A 16,178-nucleotide genomic window follows, 5' to 3' on the forward strand; every position below is an offset into this window, starting at 1 on the left:
GAATGCTAGTATGGAATCATATGATATGGATGCAAGCCATGATATAAAGTTGGTGATCGGAGAGGAATGCATAGGTATACCCTACAGCTCAACAGGTCCGAAAGATGAGAGTTTGAGGATTTTGGGATCAGCGACGCAAGAATAGGTCGGGGAGAAAGACTTGGTATGGGTTGGACACGTGTTATGTGCATTCCTGCCCTGAAATTCATTTAGGCGAGCGAAGAATAACGGCTGCCACGGGCCACTGGAGATACTAAACCATTTTGGTGCCAATTCCCAACGCGTGCGATAGGAAAGCCCAGGGGGCGAGGGCCGTTTATCAAGGAGAGGAACCCTTCCGAAAATGCCTATATGATCCGACCATGAGAGGATCGCATTGTGTAGCAGCGGGCCAATTGAATGCCCAAGGATCCCATGCATCAGACATGTTGCAGTCAGGATAGTTTAATCCTTCGTGCATTATAATGATGTAAGATAAACCGCTTCGAAGTGAGTTATGACTCCCAACGCCGGAACCCGCTTGACATCGTAGAACGTGTGACTAGGGAATTGCAAGACATTCTAAGAGCCGATGAAAAGGGAAACCTGTGTTCCCATTAGAGCAAATAAGGAACTGCATTTGGGTTGATCTTCTAAGGCGCTCGGCGGACTTACAGCCATGGCAATACAGCATAAGCTCACGTACGGACTCAGCCGTTCTCCAACCCTGGCGCATTTCCAAAATATCCCAAAGAATCTAGAAACAACAGCATCAGCATTTGGCTACAGTGATTTCAGTAGTATCTTTGCTATTCCTCATAAACCTGGTTGCAGTCGATGTAAGGCAGCGTCTGAACGGTGGAAGCTTACCCATTCTGGTTTCGGTCCATAATCCCGGGCATTATTGAGTGCGCATAAGTACTCGTGCAAATGATTAGGAGAATAACTAGGAGGAGTGATTGGAAGTTGAACAGTGCAGTCTGATCAGACAATTGTCAGTAAGATGTTTCACGCATAGTGGACAAGCGGCTGTTCTGGCATCACTGCTGATGTCGGCGGCTAGGTCTGCTGAGAGGAATCAGGAACTTTAGGTAAAGGAACTTACCATTGTGGCTCGTGTTTGGATCCTCTTGGGCTCAAAAACTTCTTTTCTCTTTCTTTTCTTCTCTTTCCTTTCTCCTACCCGGTTGTTGTGAAGGTGTCTTTTGCAGTTGGGTGTCTGGCGTGGGTCATCTTGCGCCTATTTCCTAACCGCGCGGCTAACTAACTATTGGTGAATCAGCTTCGCGCTAGTTGACTCTAAACCACCTTACTAAGGACCATGGAAAGTAACGATGCTGCCCATCACAAACACTCTGAGCATTCTGCTCCTCCTCCTCCTCCAGCAGGAAACTGGATTCCGTTTCCCAAAACTTCCAAGCCTCTCACCTTCAAACACGGCGACCATTCGTACGCGATCCTTCCTGCTCCCGGACTCTACGAGCACTATACCCTCGCATTTGTAAACAGCGAAGAGACCGCCGAACAAGACTTGGCTGCCGCAGCTGTCCAGGCCAGCGGGATGTCGGAGCCACGCGTGCGCTTGACCCGGCACCATGCTCAGCTAAACTTTGGCAACGAGCGTAAGCCTTCCTTCTGTTGACTTGGTTAACTTAACTCTTTGCTTGTCTCTTCTCCTAATGAGCTCGAGAACGCGCTGCTACTGGTGCAGTCCACTTATCCAAACATGTCTACTCATACTTACTCTTCTACTATCTTCAGTTCGACAGCTCCTACGCGCTTTTGGCGATAACGCCCCTCATCCCGACTTTCCTCAGGAACCCAACCCGGAGACCGTTCGCGTTCTCGATGAGATCGTCACCGACTTTATCATCGAAACCTGCCACGCGGCAGCCCAAGTCGCAGCCCATGCTGGCCGCCAGAAAGTCAAGGTCGACGACTTCATGTTCGTCATTCGTCGCGATGCTGCTAAGCTCGGCCGTGTCCAAGAACTCTTCCAGTTAGAAAAGGAATTGAAAGAAGCCCGCAAGGCCTTTGATCAGAACGACGATCGAGTCGGCAAAGACGCGACCGCTGGAAAGGAAATTGAGGGACTTGTTGGCTCTGATGGCGAGGGAGCAGAAACCGTCGTGGATGGTACTAATGCTGCCGCCGGAAAGAAAAAGGGCAAGGGAAAGAAGCGTGCTGCCGGTATGGAGACTGCTGCTTCAGAAAGTGGGGCAGGAAAGAAGCGCAAGGTTTCGACTGTTAAAGCAGAATCAACCGCTTAAATTTTCTACGACACAGCGATATCCACGATGCAATGATGGCGTTTTTAAGGGACTTGGGAACCAGCGTTTAATAGATAAGGAACATGCTCAACGGATACGGGTCTCAGTCACAGGCGAGTCAGGCGTTACGAGAAAGATCAAGCATGCGAATGACATCTGGGTTACATGGCTCGCGATTTAGCACACTTTTCTGCATTTGATCAGGGACTGCATGAGAATGGCGTAACTGCTAGGTGTATTTGGGCTTTTTTTCTGCGTGCGTCCCTCCGGGAGCAATTCAAGTAGGGATTGTGACTGTAAAATTGAATTGCAAATGATTCATTTGGTCTATACATGCATGCCTCATATTTCATGATCCATCATGCAGAGAAATTCAAAATCTGTTCGCGATCCTCCTCAAGCAAAGAATACCAAAAGATTCCCATGGGCATCGGGTGGCATAAACCAACAAACCAGAAACATGGCACAGCAACTCCGAAGACGCCTTGCTTTTAGCCACAGCCACAGCCGAATAGGTTAGAATAAATAACTGCGATCCATCGAAGTTCCCAAGAGCATGGAGAAACCGCTAGCTCCCGAGGAAACATCGTGTCTAGCAGTCCAGGGCCTCCGTATGTAATTAATTCATGGCCAAGAGGGCAGGTGAGGATAGGAAGGGTGAGATTGAGTGGTTTAAAGGTCGTTCGTTAAGAGGGATTGACGGTTAGGTGGATTATGCTCGCAATTCCTCAGCTTGATTCCGTTGCTGGCCGCCTCGTTGGCGGTTGTTGCGCTGGCCACCACGCTGACCTCCGCTTTCAGCACCTGTACCACCAATGGCCGTACTGTCGCCACCTCCAAGGGTGAGCTGGGCGGTAGCCAGCCGGTTGGAGAGTTCCATTTGGGTACGGATAGTATTTGCGAGATACGAAACGACGAGGACGTCTTGGATGTGTTTGTTGCTGTGCCAGAAGTTAGTTTTTAAACGGGTTCGCATGAAACGGCAAGGGTAAACAACGTACAAGTCACTTTCAATATCGGCCGGATCAACCTTTGGTGCCAGAGCAAGCGCGTTGAGCAAAAACTGGCCAAGAGCCGTTGAAGCGGGTGCTTCTTCATCAATAACCGACTCGACATATTTCGATACTCTATCGATCATGCCGAGGACTTCTTCAATCGACTTCTCGAGGGTCTCAATATCGGTAAATAAACTGGATGCCCGGTCTTCTGCATCTCTTGCCTGCGCAATAGCCTCCAAACCATTTCTTTCCGCCTCACTGTAGCGGATCTCATATGGAACAGGAATGAACGCAGCACTGTCAGCTGCTCTCTCAGCAGTAACGCCCACTGGCGCAGAGATATACGTCCGAGTTTCAATATCTTTTCCGGGTTCGGTAGAAACAGTCAAGTGCACAGCAGGATGAGGCCACGTCCCATCTCCCTGACCTCCATAAAAATTCTGAATAAGGGCAGAAAAAGTGTTCAGTTCCGACGAAGTGGCGTACCAACCAACGAGAACTTCCTTAGGATTGGCCTTTAAGTGCAGCGCAAGCATTTGTTTTTGATATTCCATGTCCACCTCAACTTGATCGGTAGTCTCCGTGTGACCGACAGCAAAGCAAGTGCGGATTTCAACTTCGGTGCCATCTTCCGATCGGGTACCGAGAAGGGTGCCAATGACGCGTTCTTGGTCAGCATTTCGGCGCAAAGAATGATCAAGGATAGAGAAAATTGCCTGTATATATGTGTTAATTTAGTTATGTTCAATTTTTCCGCTCGCATTTTCGAGGCTTTACCTGTGGTTGTATAACAACGTTGAGAGGGGCAGTGCTGGGAGCAACTCCGACGGTGGCCGGACCCAAGGGCCGTGCCAGATGAATAAACGATCCAGTGTCAGCCATGATTGCAAGCAGCAGAAAAAAAAAAGAATAGTGCCTGTCGGATGCGAGGTATCAGGCAAGATTTGGAGGGCGTGGGGGGGCGGGATTGGTCGGTCGCTTTGTCGTGATGTTGAATGTCTTGTGTGTGCGGATTCCAGTGTGGAAATTTCACGCTAAGATAAGATAAGATCATCTACCGAAAAAAAAAAAAAAAGCCTACCACCACGAGCGTCAGCGTGGAAGGCCAACAACACTGCTTTACCCCGGCGGGAATCATTGACAATGGCTGTCAAAGGTGCGCACGCCAGGCGAGGCCCTCCTAGGAGAAAGCTGCCGAAATTTGAAACTTCTCGAGTGCAGGACCTTGAGTATGTCCAATACTTTTCCACCCACAAGTTCCTCCAGCTAACCGCCTTTTTGAAGTCAAGATAATTCCCCAAGCGAGGGGCCAGATGCTTTTGACAACGAGTCGCTAGACGAAGCTAGCGATGCGAAGTACTCGGTAGTTTCATCCGATAGCGCGGAAGAGGAAAGACTGACCGCGAAACCCTACAATGCCCTCCTTCAGCTGCTGAATGTTGGCGCAGATCCAAATGGGCCAGCCAGGAAGAAACGAAAGTTAAAACATAAGAATAAAGATAATGGCAAGGAAGACCAAGTGGACAAGGTGAAGAGATCGATACCAAGAGAGGTCGACTCGGAACTACAGGACGATCTAGACGTCAAGGAGGCATCAGATGATGAGAGCGAAAGTGGGGATGAAAACGATGGAATTGACGAAGCTGATCGTGACGCAGCCGCTGGTATGGCCCTATTATCTTGCTTGTCTTGAGAAGCATCCGGCTAACAATAAACGTAGGTTCCGACCCTTTCGAAGCACACTTTTCTCAGCCCGATGAAGCTCGGTTATCCAAACGGATCGAAGCCTCTACCAAAACATGGCAAACAAGCAAGCATCAACTCTCTTCCGGCATGCGAATTACGGCAACATATCCATACGCGGGCAATGAACAGTCCTTGGCTCTGCCTCCCTTACATAGCTTAAAGGATTTGCCACTCAAACGCAAGCTATCGGAAACCGCATCGGAGCACATGTCACAAATTAACGCCCAAAATAGCAGCATCGCACCCTATATTTTTGGCTATTATGACATGCTCTATGGTGCCCGAACTACGGAAAATGCAGCCAGCCTGAGAGACATGTACTGCCTGCATGCATTGAATCACATAATTAAAACTCGAGATCGAGTGGTTAAGAATAATTCGCGTGTCCCTAAAGAAGGAGAAGACGTTGAAATGAGAGATCAAGGCTTCACGCGGCCTAAAGTTCTGATCCTGCTCCCTACCAGACAAGCTTGTGTGCGGGTCGTAGATTCAATCTCTAAGTTTTATAGAGCCGACCAGCAAGAAAATAAAAAGCGATTCTTAGAGACGTTTTCTGAAACCGATGATAAGTCCTGGGAAGACAAACCTGAAGACTTCCAGGAGCTATTTGGTGGTAACGATGATGACATGTTCAGGCTCGGTCTGAAGTTCACCAGGAAAACGATGAAATATTTTACCCAATTCTACAACTCCGATATCATCCTCGCGAGTCCACTCGGCTTGCGAACTGCAATGGAAAAGGAAGAGTAAGGATAACACCGTATTCACTCCTGCTGATGCGCCGCTGACTATTCACAGTGGGAAGAAGCAAGAATATGATTTTCTGTCATCTATTGAACTGGTCGTTGTCGATCATGCTGACGCCCTTCTTATGCAGAACTGGGATCACGTTGAATATGTGTTCTCGCATTTGAATCTGCAACCAAAAGCAGCCCATGGGTGTGATTTCAGTCGGGTCAGAACATGGTACCTTGATGGAAACGCCAAATACCTCCGCCAAACACTTATTTTCACATCCTTCATGTCTCCTGAAATTAACTCGGTCTATTCCACCTACGCTCAAAACGTGTCTGGAAAAGTCAAAATAAACACCACATATCAGGGCGCGATTCTCGAACTACCCGTTCCAGTGCCCGTCAAACAAACTTTCTCGCGTTTCGACTCTCTGTCTCCCGTCAAGGACCCAGAGACTCGGTTCAAGTATTTCACCAACACCGTTCTTTCGTCCCTCGCGAAGAATTGGTCTGGCTCCGGAAAGTCTTCTGCCTCAGGGACCCTGATTTTTATACCCTCGTATCTCGACTTCGTTCGTATTCGGAATTACCTTGCCACTTCCTCGCAAACCACCAATCTCTCATTTGGCGCAATCTCGGAGTACACTTCTGTCCGCGATGTAGCTCGCGCCCGAAGCTATTTTATGAATGGCCGCCATTCTGTACTTCTCTATACAGAGCGTTTACACCACTTCCGCCGCTACAAGATCCGCGGTGTTAAGCGCGTGATCATGTACGGTGTGCCCGATAACCCTCTATTCTACGGGGAGATTGTGGCTTTCTTGGGACTGGACCCCTCTGCGGTTGGGGAAGCAGCAGAAAAAGGCGTGCGTGCTCTGTTTTCGAAGTGGGATGCGCTAAAGTTAGAGAGAGTCGTAGGGACGAAGAGGATAGGAAGCATGATGATGGAGAAGGGCGGAGATACTTTCACCTTTACATAGATAAGTGGTATGTTCCCTGGGCGCCTGTGCTGGACTTGGAGTCTGCGAAGAGCCCACGTAGTATAATATGTATGTTTGAAATTCAGAATGACAAAAAGGCATTCGTGCTGCAAGTTGTCTTGCATCTCCCGAAGCTCCTTTAGTTCAGTTTGTAGAAATTTAGGCTGAGCAGCGAACGGCAAGAAGCCCAATAATAAATCGAAATTGATATACAAGGGAACTGCCTGAGCGTAGCTGCTCTGATTTGTTCACGTTTGGCGCAACGAAATACCGACTTGCTTCTGTACTCCTTGCTATGGTGGACTGCCCTGATTCTCGGTCATCAAAAACGAACACTGTTAAGCCGTAGGCTCAAAAGTACAGTACATACATTCTAGTTAACTAAGACATCTTCTATATAGATTTATAAGCCCGCAATCGTTATTTCTTTTGGTATGGGTCGGACAAATATCCATCGCGAAGTCCGAACCCAACTTATTCCCATCATACATCCTCATTAACCCCGTTCGCATTGGGTGGTCATATCCATCATTATTCATAGATCATCGTGGCAGCGTATATTCCTGCGCTCGTTCGCCTTCGCCATAATCATCGTCATCATTGTCGTTTTCATGACCATGCAGCAAGCTTCTCCTCTCTTCCTCATCCACCGCCTCGCACCCATCATTCCGGAACACGACCTTCGCCCTAGCAGTCCCGCTCTCCAGATCATCACCACGAGCACCCGCAAGAATCCCATCTGCAGATTCTTCCTCTTCACCCTCATGCTTCACATTCGCCAGAATACTTTCCCTATTCCCATCTCTCGCAATCGCGACATAAATCGCGCTGGCAAGAATAATCCCGGACCCAGCCCAGCTCAGCGCCGACGGCATTGAATTCCAAATCATCCTATCATAAAACAATGCAAACAACATCTGGGTATACACCATATTTGTAGCCCGCGAGCCGTGCGAGCTACCTTTCCCGGATCCTGCGCCATTCCCGCCTACAACAGATGGCGGAGGAACATACGACAGCCCAGCTGTGAGCAAGAATTGCAGGAAAAAGCCGCAGATGCCCAGACCGCAGAGGAGCAAAGTCTCCGTGACATTGGCAGGGAGACGGAACGATACATTAGGAAGCACCAGCACGGCGATAGTGGAGATGATCGTGGTCAAGGTGGAAAAGTAATTTACACTTACAAGAGGATGGGCTCGTTGACCAATTTTGCGGATGGAAGTGTATGCTGATGTGGCACCAAGAACACCGACGAGAGCTGCGCCAATGGCTATGAGATGCTGTGTCGAGTCGGAGTCGGGACCGGTGCTAGATTTGCCAACTATGGCGTTTCTTGCGGCAATGGGCGATTGAAGGGACGTGGTATTGCTATACGGAGGGATGCCTTCTGCAGAGGACCTCACTATACTCGAGAAGAGCGACGTTGGACGGGCAATGAGGACAACACCTAGAAGCGAAGCAATCCCGGCCAGCTGCTGTTTGCGGGTAAAAGTTTCGTTCGGCATGATTAAAGAGCAGACGTAGCAAGTTAGAATCGGCGCAAGGAATGTCAACACCGTCGCTTCTGACAGCGGCAGGTAGCCAAGTGAGTAATATAGTCCGAAAACGCCGATGAAGCCGCTCACTCCACGGAGAACTAGGAGGCCTCGAACGTCGGGAGCACCAAAAGGCTGCGGAACCCTGGTGTACCACATGTACAGGAAGCTGCAGAAAGTGGTTGCAGACATGCGGACAAAGAGGATCTAAAACACCTATTAGTCTCTCCGGGGACTAGGATGCAACCAGCAGGGATGAGCTTGTTACCTCAAACGGATGCATCCCTTTGCCGTGCGGCCCATTCAATTCTAACAATCTCGTCATCACATTCATCGATGCACCGAAAAACTGCGCCGACATCACCATCAGCATCCCCTTACCCAGAAGCCACGTCCGGGTAATTTTTTGCTTCCATGCTAATTTCGGAGGCGGGGACGCAGCTGTGAGTTCCGGTGCAGGCGATGGTGACGGGGAGACTGGTTCTCCAAATACAGGTTCGGATTGCACGGTGTTTGGGGGAAGCAAGTGTGCAGAGACTAGGGAATCGGACGAAGAAGAGTGTGAAGAACCGGCATTCGTGACATCCAGGTATGCGCCGTGGCGTTTATTTCTCTGATGGTCGGGGCGTGGAGGAGCTGCTTGCGGTTTGTTTGGAGCACCTTGATAATCCTGGTCATGCCGAGAAGCCCCTGGCTCTGCAGAATCGCTTTCCAGTTCGACACGCGATACCGAATCTTCTCGGAGCTCGTCTGGTGGAACGGTCGCGGGACTCCCCCCAGGTTCAACAGGAGAAACTGTCATGGCTTGGACGATCTAGTTACGTTGGTAACGGCGAGGGAGGGGGGTAAAAAAAATTCTGCGCGCCATAAGATGTGCGCTCCGCTAGTTAAACCAGAAGTTCGGTTCCTTTATCGCGAATCTCCACGTCGTAGATATCTTTTACATCGTACGTAGTAGAAATTACAACTTCGCTTCCGATGACGAGGAGTGCTATGACTAATAGCCTGTTGGCTGGATCCGTGGCTACGAAATCAAATTGAGGAATGCCGACGGAGCCGAATGCTATGTGCTCCGTATTGAAGATTTGGTTGGGAGGCGACTCGGTTCAATCCCGAGGACTATTTCAAGGATGCGAACTAATTCTATATACGGAGTACGGAGGACTCTATACATATATACCATGTCATCCATCCACATAGATCTCGTATGGTTTCAGTCCCCAATGATTGAATATACTTTCTAGGTAATATTCCAATCGTAGGTCTCGACCCAAACGGGGATAAGCGAGGCAAGCGATCCTTTAGGCTATATATTGATACTAGCAGAAACTGAGATGCATAAGGTGTATATACATAGACAGGGTCATTTAGAGGTGGATATTTAGGGATTCCTAGCTACCCACTAACATAGTCGCAAAGCAATCGTTTTATTACCAAGAAAAACGAACGCCATTATATAGCAAGGACACGGTCTTCCTGGGCTCAATCGTCCTGCCCATTCTGTTGAGTATATGAAATATTAGGTAGCTACCTTCGAATTCCCGGGGGCCTCAGCCTTCGTATCCTCAGTACCATTGCGCTCCTCATCACTGCCAGAAGGCGATGCTGGGAGGCTGAGTGTATCACGCAGAGAAGTACGGCTGCGCATCATCTATAACAAGATGGTAAGCAAAATGGCCGAAAGCTCGACGCTGGAATGACTCGAAGAGCAATGGGGTAGAATTTCAAAAAAAAAAAAAAAAAAAGAAGCCGATGAGCATGCGACTCACCCATGATCGAACCCCGCCGATCAACCCTAAACTATATCCTGTTGCAAAATCCTCTGTCCGGCCTACGCCGGGGCTCTCTGGCCGGTTCGAATTATCGAGGTGTGACTTGTTACCTCCAAATCCGAATATATTTCCGCTCCCCGTTGGGCTTGTGACGCCATTATGTCCAAAGTCAAAGCTTCGTCGAGCAGGGCTATTTGGCCTGCTTTGCCAGAATTGCCTCAGTTCTTTGCCTAATTCTTGACCGGTTGACGACCAGTTATTCTTTATGGTGTCGCGAAGCTCAATGACATGCCTCTTGATCTCAAGCTCGTTCTTTTTCAGCCAGGAGACATTAAGCTCTTGTCTGGAGGTTCCTCGCTTGAGTTGCCGAGTGATGTATTTTTCGTAGTCTCGAACAATCCTGGACAGTGAAGGTTTGTATTAGCAACAGAGGAGCTTATCTGAATGGTACAAAGGCATGGATAGAAGGACATACTTCGTAATGATACCTGTGGTGCTCACGCCCTCTGTTCTTTGAGTGACTAAAAATTTGCCTGCCGCTTTCACCGGGGCATAAATATCGTCGCCCTCGTCTGCTCCATATGGGATATCGTCGTGGGCAACATAGTCTATCTGGTGTTCCTCAAGGAACTCCGGACTTACGATCCAGGGACAGTTCGGTATAACTTCGTCCACCCACTTGCAGTGACGGACGGTTTCTGCCCTCTCAACCTCGCTCAGAACGGTCAAACCCTTTCGCTTATGTGTCTCCGCGTCTCCGGTCACACCGACGATGAGATGGGTATTGGGAAATGCTTTCTTGGCCTGTTCCAGCTGCCTCATATGACTGTAATTTCCATCAGTATTCCGGTCAAAATAAAAATTATGTATCAATTGGAAGAAAGGACGTATAACACATACCCAAGGTGGAACAAATCGAATACACCGTCCGCATACACCCTCACTGGGCGTCCAGTAGGAGGTGGATTGGTCTTGTAACCAGCCGGATCTTGCAAACCCGCTCTCATCGGCGGCTTCATCCGCTCATCCTGATTTCTTGGCTGACGGAATGAGCCCGATCGACGTTTCACCCGATGCTCAATGTCTACACTTGCCTCCGTCGTCTCCGACGGCTCGCCTGGATCATTTTTGCTAATTGACGATGTATCGCCGTTGAGAGTCTGGGCCGCTAAGTCTGAAGGTATTATAGATCGGGTCCTAGGACGCTTGGAGGGTGGAACGGTGGACGTGTCGGCAGCAAGGGCAGGTTTCTTATGTTTCACGGATGTGCTGGGAGCTGCGGATTCATCCCCTTCTTCACCAGAGGCGTCGCGGGATGACGGCTGAAGCAATTCGGCAGTTGATGACTGGGGGATATCGGGAGCGGGTAGGTGGGAGACGCTGCGTTTCCGCTTCGTGGCCGTTGACGACGGCGACGACATTTGCGTGTTCTCTAAGGATAGATGTACGTTCGGTCGCCTTCTGCACGCGTCCTATTCCGAGGAATCAGGATTGAGTGTCTGACAGAGCGAGATCCGGAAAGGTTGTTCGAAGAAGGGGGTTTCAACTTTCAAATGTGTTGGTTTCCAATCTTCCTCAGGTTTACCAATGGCGGTGGATCCCGAGCTCCATTCCCGCGATTCCGGACAGCAGGTGGAGAACTGTTCTCCAGAACGAAAACAAAAAGGCGATTTCTGGATTCAAGGATTGGAATTTCTTAGACGGCGCACTGTGGCCTTTTCTTTCTTTTTTTTTTTTTTCCCACTGATAGAGAATGATGGAAAAGGGGGTGAGTTCTTATTTTTATTTTTTCTCAAAAGCTATGATGATCATCTTGTTTTGCAGGGATACGGATGAAGCGGCACTTGGCCTACGTAGCATAATATCCCGCCTCATCGGTTGTACCCTGCCGCGAAGTGTAAAAAGAAGAGAAATTGATTTGCTCTGATTGCTCCTCATCTTAAGAAGACTGATACATAGTGTCTATAGAATCGTCGCGGGTTGGATTTGCAAGCTCGCACAGACGAGTTTACGACAACCTGCCTGTGGGATCGCTGCATTCTTCACGCCTCAGCGCTTGACCAAATAAACACGGCCCGTTCAAAGAAAGTATGCTACCTCCTCAAGCAGAAACCGTTTCCCTTTGCAACAGCGTGGGCTTGGTGCCGGGAATTTCTGTAAGATAGGGTAAACAGTGGACACAAGGGTAAAATGGGAAGAAGGCTATTTATCCTCAGCTTGCACACTCGAAGATTAAATTAACCCATGTAAACGCCTCGACAGGGTGATAACGGACAATGAAAGGGAACACAAAAAGAAAAAGGGAACAAAGGAAGAGAATAGGAAAAATGGATGGAACCCCTCCACGATATCAGAAAGCAAGTAACCTAATTGGCCTTCATCCACCCGGTCCCCGTCGTTTCATGCGAGTCTCATTCATTCATCGAATAACCTCCTTTGGCAAGACAGGAAATGCATTCATAGAGGAAAAGAAAAGTCGAAAAAGCTGGTGACAAGGGCATAGCATACGTGCACGGCAGCGCCGAAGGCTCACGTATGTAGTCGAAAGTTGTATTCGTCATGAGGCCTCCGCAAGCACGCCACGGAAGCCCAGGGGAAAATAATCAGCAAGTACAAGAAGCAAAGAAATGGAAAAAGGAGAAGAAAAATCCATCACGAAAAGGTCACAAAGCTCGAGCTCATGTCAAATACCCCCAACACTGGTTAATGCAGAATCATTACTTTCGAAGAATAAACTGAAAGAAGACGGACGCATTTTAGGTGGTTTTCGGTTGCTCTTCGGTGGTAGACGCATTGGCAGACTGCTCGACTCCAGCTGGGGCTGGAGGATTCATCTCGGTGGTGCTTGCTTCCGCTGTCAATCCGTTGCTTGGGCCATTGGAGTGAGCAACGTGATTGGTCTGAGGTCCGGGAGTGCCCTTACGTTCGTTTCTCGGTTCATCAACAGAGCTAGTGACTTCACGCGTAGACTCTTGCTCAGAGACTCTGTCCCCATTTTCGAACATCTCTCCATCTCCCATATCGGTCAGCAATTCGGTACCATCACCGAGGAGGATGATTCTGCCGCTGCGACCGGTTGGCCGGCTATCAAGTCCTGGATCGTATTCATCAGGGCTGTCATCGAATTGACGTCGAACGCCAGGACCTCGAAATTGAGCTAGAAAACCGAGTTAGCCAAAGTTCAAGGAGCTGGGCTGGGTAATATCAAGCTCACCATACTCCGGAGGAGCGCAGGGTCCATCGTTGTTTGCAACCCGTTCAGCAATCATGTTATACCACTCTTCTTTCGTTTTACCATTGAGAAAACCGACAATGATCATAGTCATATTGTCACAACCAACACCACCGGTCTCACTGTTGGAAGCCAGACAATTATCCATGAGGTTCTCGCAAATCCGGTGCAATTCCTGCTTTGCGGCAATTCCACGTCGAACAAATTCGACAACAGCCTGAGACGACTGGCAGTCCCAGATTCCTTTTGGTAGAAATATGTTAGCTTAGGAACTTTAGAACTCGGGCAGAGGAGAACAAAACTCATGAAGGCGTACCGTCGCAGGCAATAACGAGAAACTCGTCATCTTCAGTTATCTCATGAGTGGTGACATCAGGATAAGCAGTCACAATTTGCTGTTCAGGCGACAGATCCGGACTTTTCTTGAATTCAAAATCCCCCAAGGCGCGGGATAGAGCAAGGTTGCCATTGACACGACCAAAGTCAACAAAACCGCCAGCCGCACTAATTCTTGCCTTTTCACCTATTTGGAGGTTAGGAGCCCAGAAACTGACATATGAAAGCATAGAAACAAAGCACACCTTCATTCTGGGGCTTATGATCAAAGGAGAGCGGCTTCGCACGACCCTTGACACCTAAAACAGATCTGGAATCACCTGCGTTTGCCTAGGAAGAGGTTAGCAGCGAATAGAGAAAGCCGACTGTACAGACTTTAGGTGGGCCGCATACAACTCTGATCTTATCCTTTGAGACAATAGCCACAGCTGCAGTGCAGCCTGAAACTTCTTCTTCATAATTAGGATCTAAAGACAAGGTCGCACGGAATCAGTATAGCCGAGTCGAACAGCACTCGGAACGTATGTAGAATGGCACCCACCTTCAAGAATGGCGCGGTCAGTTGCAAGGTATCCATCTTTCAGCGCCTGTTCTATATCTCCACGCGCGAATGTCTCCTGGTTGGTAACAATTCTTGAGACGTTTTTCCCCGCGTACAGGGCCATCTGTTCACCTCCATGCCCGTCATAAACACCAAAGAAAGACAGGCGTTTACTTGGGTCTGTTGGGTGGTGGTCTTTAGCCAGGTACTTTGCTTGAAGGTCAAGCACGGCAGAGTGAGCATCTTCCATGCTGATGCGCCATCCTTGCATGGCAGAAAGGCCATAGATAACACACTCATCAGAGCCTTCTTCAGAGTTCTGTCACAAAGAAGAAAACGCGTCATGTTAGTCCCATGGTATTAACAGCGGGAGCAACAGAGGAGCGACGACTAAGCATTGTGCAAAGCTGCACGCATGAGCCCCGCTTAGTCGCCCATTTGGAGCTGAGGTGACGCGAGAATGGCTGCTATCTGTCTCTAACAAACAACACAGAAGCAACTTACTTTCTCAACCACAGGCTCACTCAAAGTCTGACCCATCTTTCAAGTGTTGTCAAGTCCAGGTAAGGCGTTGTTTCTTGTGTGTGTCGTCTTATGGGTGCAACCTCGGTCGATGGAGCGAGCAATGTCGATTGGGCGTGAGAGGAGCGTGGTCGCGAGGTTCCCGGGGGTGTTGGGTGGGAGGATTACGTGGGGAGAAAGGATTTGTGTTGTTGTGAAAGAGTTTGAAGGGGAGATTGTGTCGGGGGATGGAGGAGGGCGAAGTGAGGTGGAGGACGAAGGTCAATGTGGGTTGTCAGCGGGAGCAGCCTGGGGGTCCAGGCGGCTGCGAGGATGTGCCAAGATTGCTGTTGGGCTCGTGTGCCTCGTCTCCGGCCAGAAAGAGCTCCTTTCTCTACTCGAATTGCCCTTCGGAAATCAGATATCAGGGGTTGGCAAACGGAGGAGGTCGCGTGCTGGGAGGGTTGATGTGAGAAATGACGAAAAAGCTTCACGGAAAAGATCGTATGGGCTGCCGTACGCCTGAGAGTTACGCCATGACCAAAGAAAAAGCCTAAATTATGCTCTCTGAACTGCAATTTGGCGGGGTGTCAAAAGCATCTGGAACCTCGAACAAATATCACCAAAACAATTAGAACTACGGAGAACAAACATTTTACTGCTTTCAATGCCGGTGCCCCGTTCAAACTGCGGTCAAGCCAGACAGCTTTGATCTGGAGGCAACGAGGTACATCCATCGATCCATGCCCACAGTACAACAAGGGATGGTCTTTGCCGCCCAGACTCCACCATGTCTCTGAAGATAGCAACACGCGAAACAAGCTGGAGGTTCTTGATTAAACTCAGACTGATGGAGAGATCTCCTTCGGGGTACTCCGTACCCGCATCACAACCTATGGATCTATATACCTCCATAAATACTCCGTACATCCCGAGTTAACGATGAAAATCGTGCGAGATAATACTGTAGAGCCCGTGGTCTACACGGGGCACTTATGCGTCAGCGCAACGAGTGTGTTTTGGGGGAACTCACCATTGCTGCTCGGGATGTTAGTTAATAACGCCTTGCTTTTCAATGCGAAACGGAAAAGGGAGAAAAATAAGTAAACTAGGCCGACCAAAACGCTTCCCCGCTGCAAGTTTTCTCGCTCTTGTCCAATGACAGGGGCTCCCTGAAAGCGCCCGCATCCACGGCGCTTCTGAGCTCGAAAGCCACCATCTGGATCACTATCCCGCCACGAGGCCAAGTGAAAAATTTTCATTGCCTTGAGCACTCCGGACTAAGCGCACCACCAAACACCCTTTTGCAGAGTTTTAACGCTATTGATTTGCGATGATTGCCGAATAGGACGTGGTATCGTGGAGCCCATCCCTGAAGTCTCCAGGCACTGTTGCTTAAATTTTCCCAATCACAATTTTTTTCAACAGCGAGAGAGGACTCGGGACGGAGTACACAGAAGTCAGTGGCCATTTTTCTCGGGCTGCTTTCGTCAAAGGCCGCAAGTCACGAAACTCAAGCACGAATATGCCGAGTCTTTAGGTCGTTCCCACAAA

At 49.2% G+C, this 16,178-nt stretch overlaps 7 protein-coding genes across 8 annotated transcripts; 2 read left to right on the plus strand and 5 right to left on the minus strand.

The window, feature by feature from the left end:
- Positions 1–561: 561 nt before the first annotated feature.
- Positions 562–1,087, minus strand: D8B26_006799 (uncharacterized protein; the record flags this gene model as incomplete). Its single annotated transcript, XM_066125297.1, has 4 exons — positions 562–585; positions 655–736; positions 850–959; positions 1,085–1,087. The coding sequence occupies 4 exons, from the start codon at positions 1,085–1,087 to the stop codon at positions 562–564; spliced, it is 219 nt and encodes a 72-aa protein (XP_065981379.1).
- Positions 1,088–1,300: 213 nt separating this feature from the next.
- On the plus strand, positions 1,301–2,490 carry TAF13 (Transcription initiation factor TFIID subunit 13; the record flags this gene model as incomplete). Its single annotated transcript, XM_003070231.2, has 2 exons — positions 1,301–1,601; positions 1,741–2,490. 2 exons carry the CDS (start codon positions 1,301–1,303, stop codon positions 2,247–2,249), a joined length of 810 nt encoding a protein of 269 aa, XP_003070277.1. The 3' UTR covers positions 2,250–2,490.
- On the minus strand, positions 2,479–4,208 carry D8B26_006801 (uncharacterized protein). Its single transcript, XM_066125298.1, has 3 exons — positions 4,025–4,208; positions 3,251–3,963; positions 2,479–3,190 (listed from the first exon to the last, which is right to left on the minus strand). Exons 1-3 carry the CDS (start codon positions 4,127–4,129, stop codon positions 2,962–2,964), a joined length of 1,047 nt encoding a protein of 348 aa, XP_065981380.1. The 5' UTR covers positions 4,130–4,208; the 3' UTR covers positions 2,479–2,961.
- A 142-nt stretch (positions 4,209–4,350) lies between these two features.
- Positions 4,351–6,772, plus strand: UTP25 (rRNA-binding ribosome biosynthesis protein utp25). Its single transcript, XM_003070233.2, has 4 exons — positions 4,351–4,476; positions 4,532–4,911; positions 4,968–5,739; positions 5,792–6,772. Exons 1-4 carry the CDS (start codon positions 4,391–4,393, stop codon positions 6,705–6,707), a joined length of 2,154 nt encoding a protein of 717 aa, XP_003070279.2. The 5' UTR covers positions 4,351–4,390; the 3' UTR covers positions 6,708–6,772.
- Positions 6,773–7,020: 248 nt separating this feature from the next.
- On the minus strand, positions 7,021–9,169 carry D8B26_006803 (uncharacterized protein). Its single transcript, XM_003070234.2, has 2 exons — positions 8,511–9,169; positions 7,021–8,449 (listed from the first exon to the last, which is right to left on the minus strand). Exons 1-2 carry the CDS (start codon positions 9,042–9,044, stop codon positions 7,250–7,252), a joined length of 1,734 nt encoding a protein of 577 aa, XP_003070280.2. The 5' UTR covers positions 9,045–9,169; the 3' UTR covers positions 7,021–7,249.
- A 348-nt stretch (positions 9,170–9,517) lies between these two features.
- D8B26_006804 (uncharacterized protein) lies at positions 9,518–11,756 on the minus strand. Its single transcript, XM_066125299.1, has 4 exons — positions 10,915–11,756; positions 10,490–10,840; positions 10,012–10,414; positions 9,518–9,893 (listed from the first exon to the last, which is right to left on the minus strand). The coding sequence occupies exons 1-4, from the start codon at positions 11,433–11,435 to the stop codon at positions 9,762–9,764; spliced, it is 1,407 nt and encodes a 468-aa protein (XP_065981381.1). The 5' UTR covers positions 11,436–11,756; the 3' UTR covers positions 9,518–9,761.
- Positions 11,757–11,857: 101 nt separating this feature from the next.
- Positions 11,858–15,093, minus strand: PTC2_1 (Protein phosphatase 2C 2). Of its 2 annotated transcripts, none has more exons than XM_066125300.1 (8): positions 14,628–15,093; positions 14,124–14,442; positions 13,976–14,049; positions 13,828–13,912; positions 13,563–13,769; positions 13,229–13,489; positions 12,938–13,171; positions 11,858–12,868 (listed from the first exon to the last, which is right to left on the minus strand). In XM_066125300.1, exons 1-8 carry the CDS (start codon positions 14,661–14,663, stop codon positions 12,771–12,773), a joined length of 1,314 nt encoding a protein of 437 aa, XP_065981382.1. In that variant the 5' UTR covers positions 14,664–15,093; the 3' UTR covers positions 11,858–12,770. The 2 variants fall into 2 exon arrangements, with proteins under 2 accessions (XP_065981382.1, XP_065981383.1); XM_066125301.1 differs by having other exon boundaries at positions 11,858–12,882.
- Positions 15,094–16,178: the final 1,085 nt, after the last annotated feature.

Source organism: Coccidioides posadasii, chromosome 3 (genome assembly GCF_018416015.2).
Source record: "Coccidioides posadasii str. Silveira chromosome 3, complete sequence".
NCBI lineage: Eukaryota > Fungi > Ascomycota > Eurotiomycetes > Onygenales > Onygenaceae > Coccidioides > Coccidioides posadasii.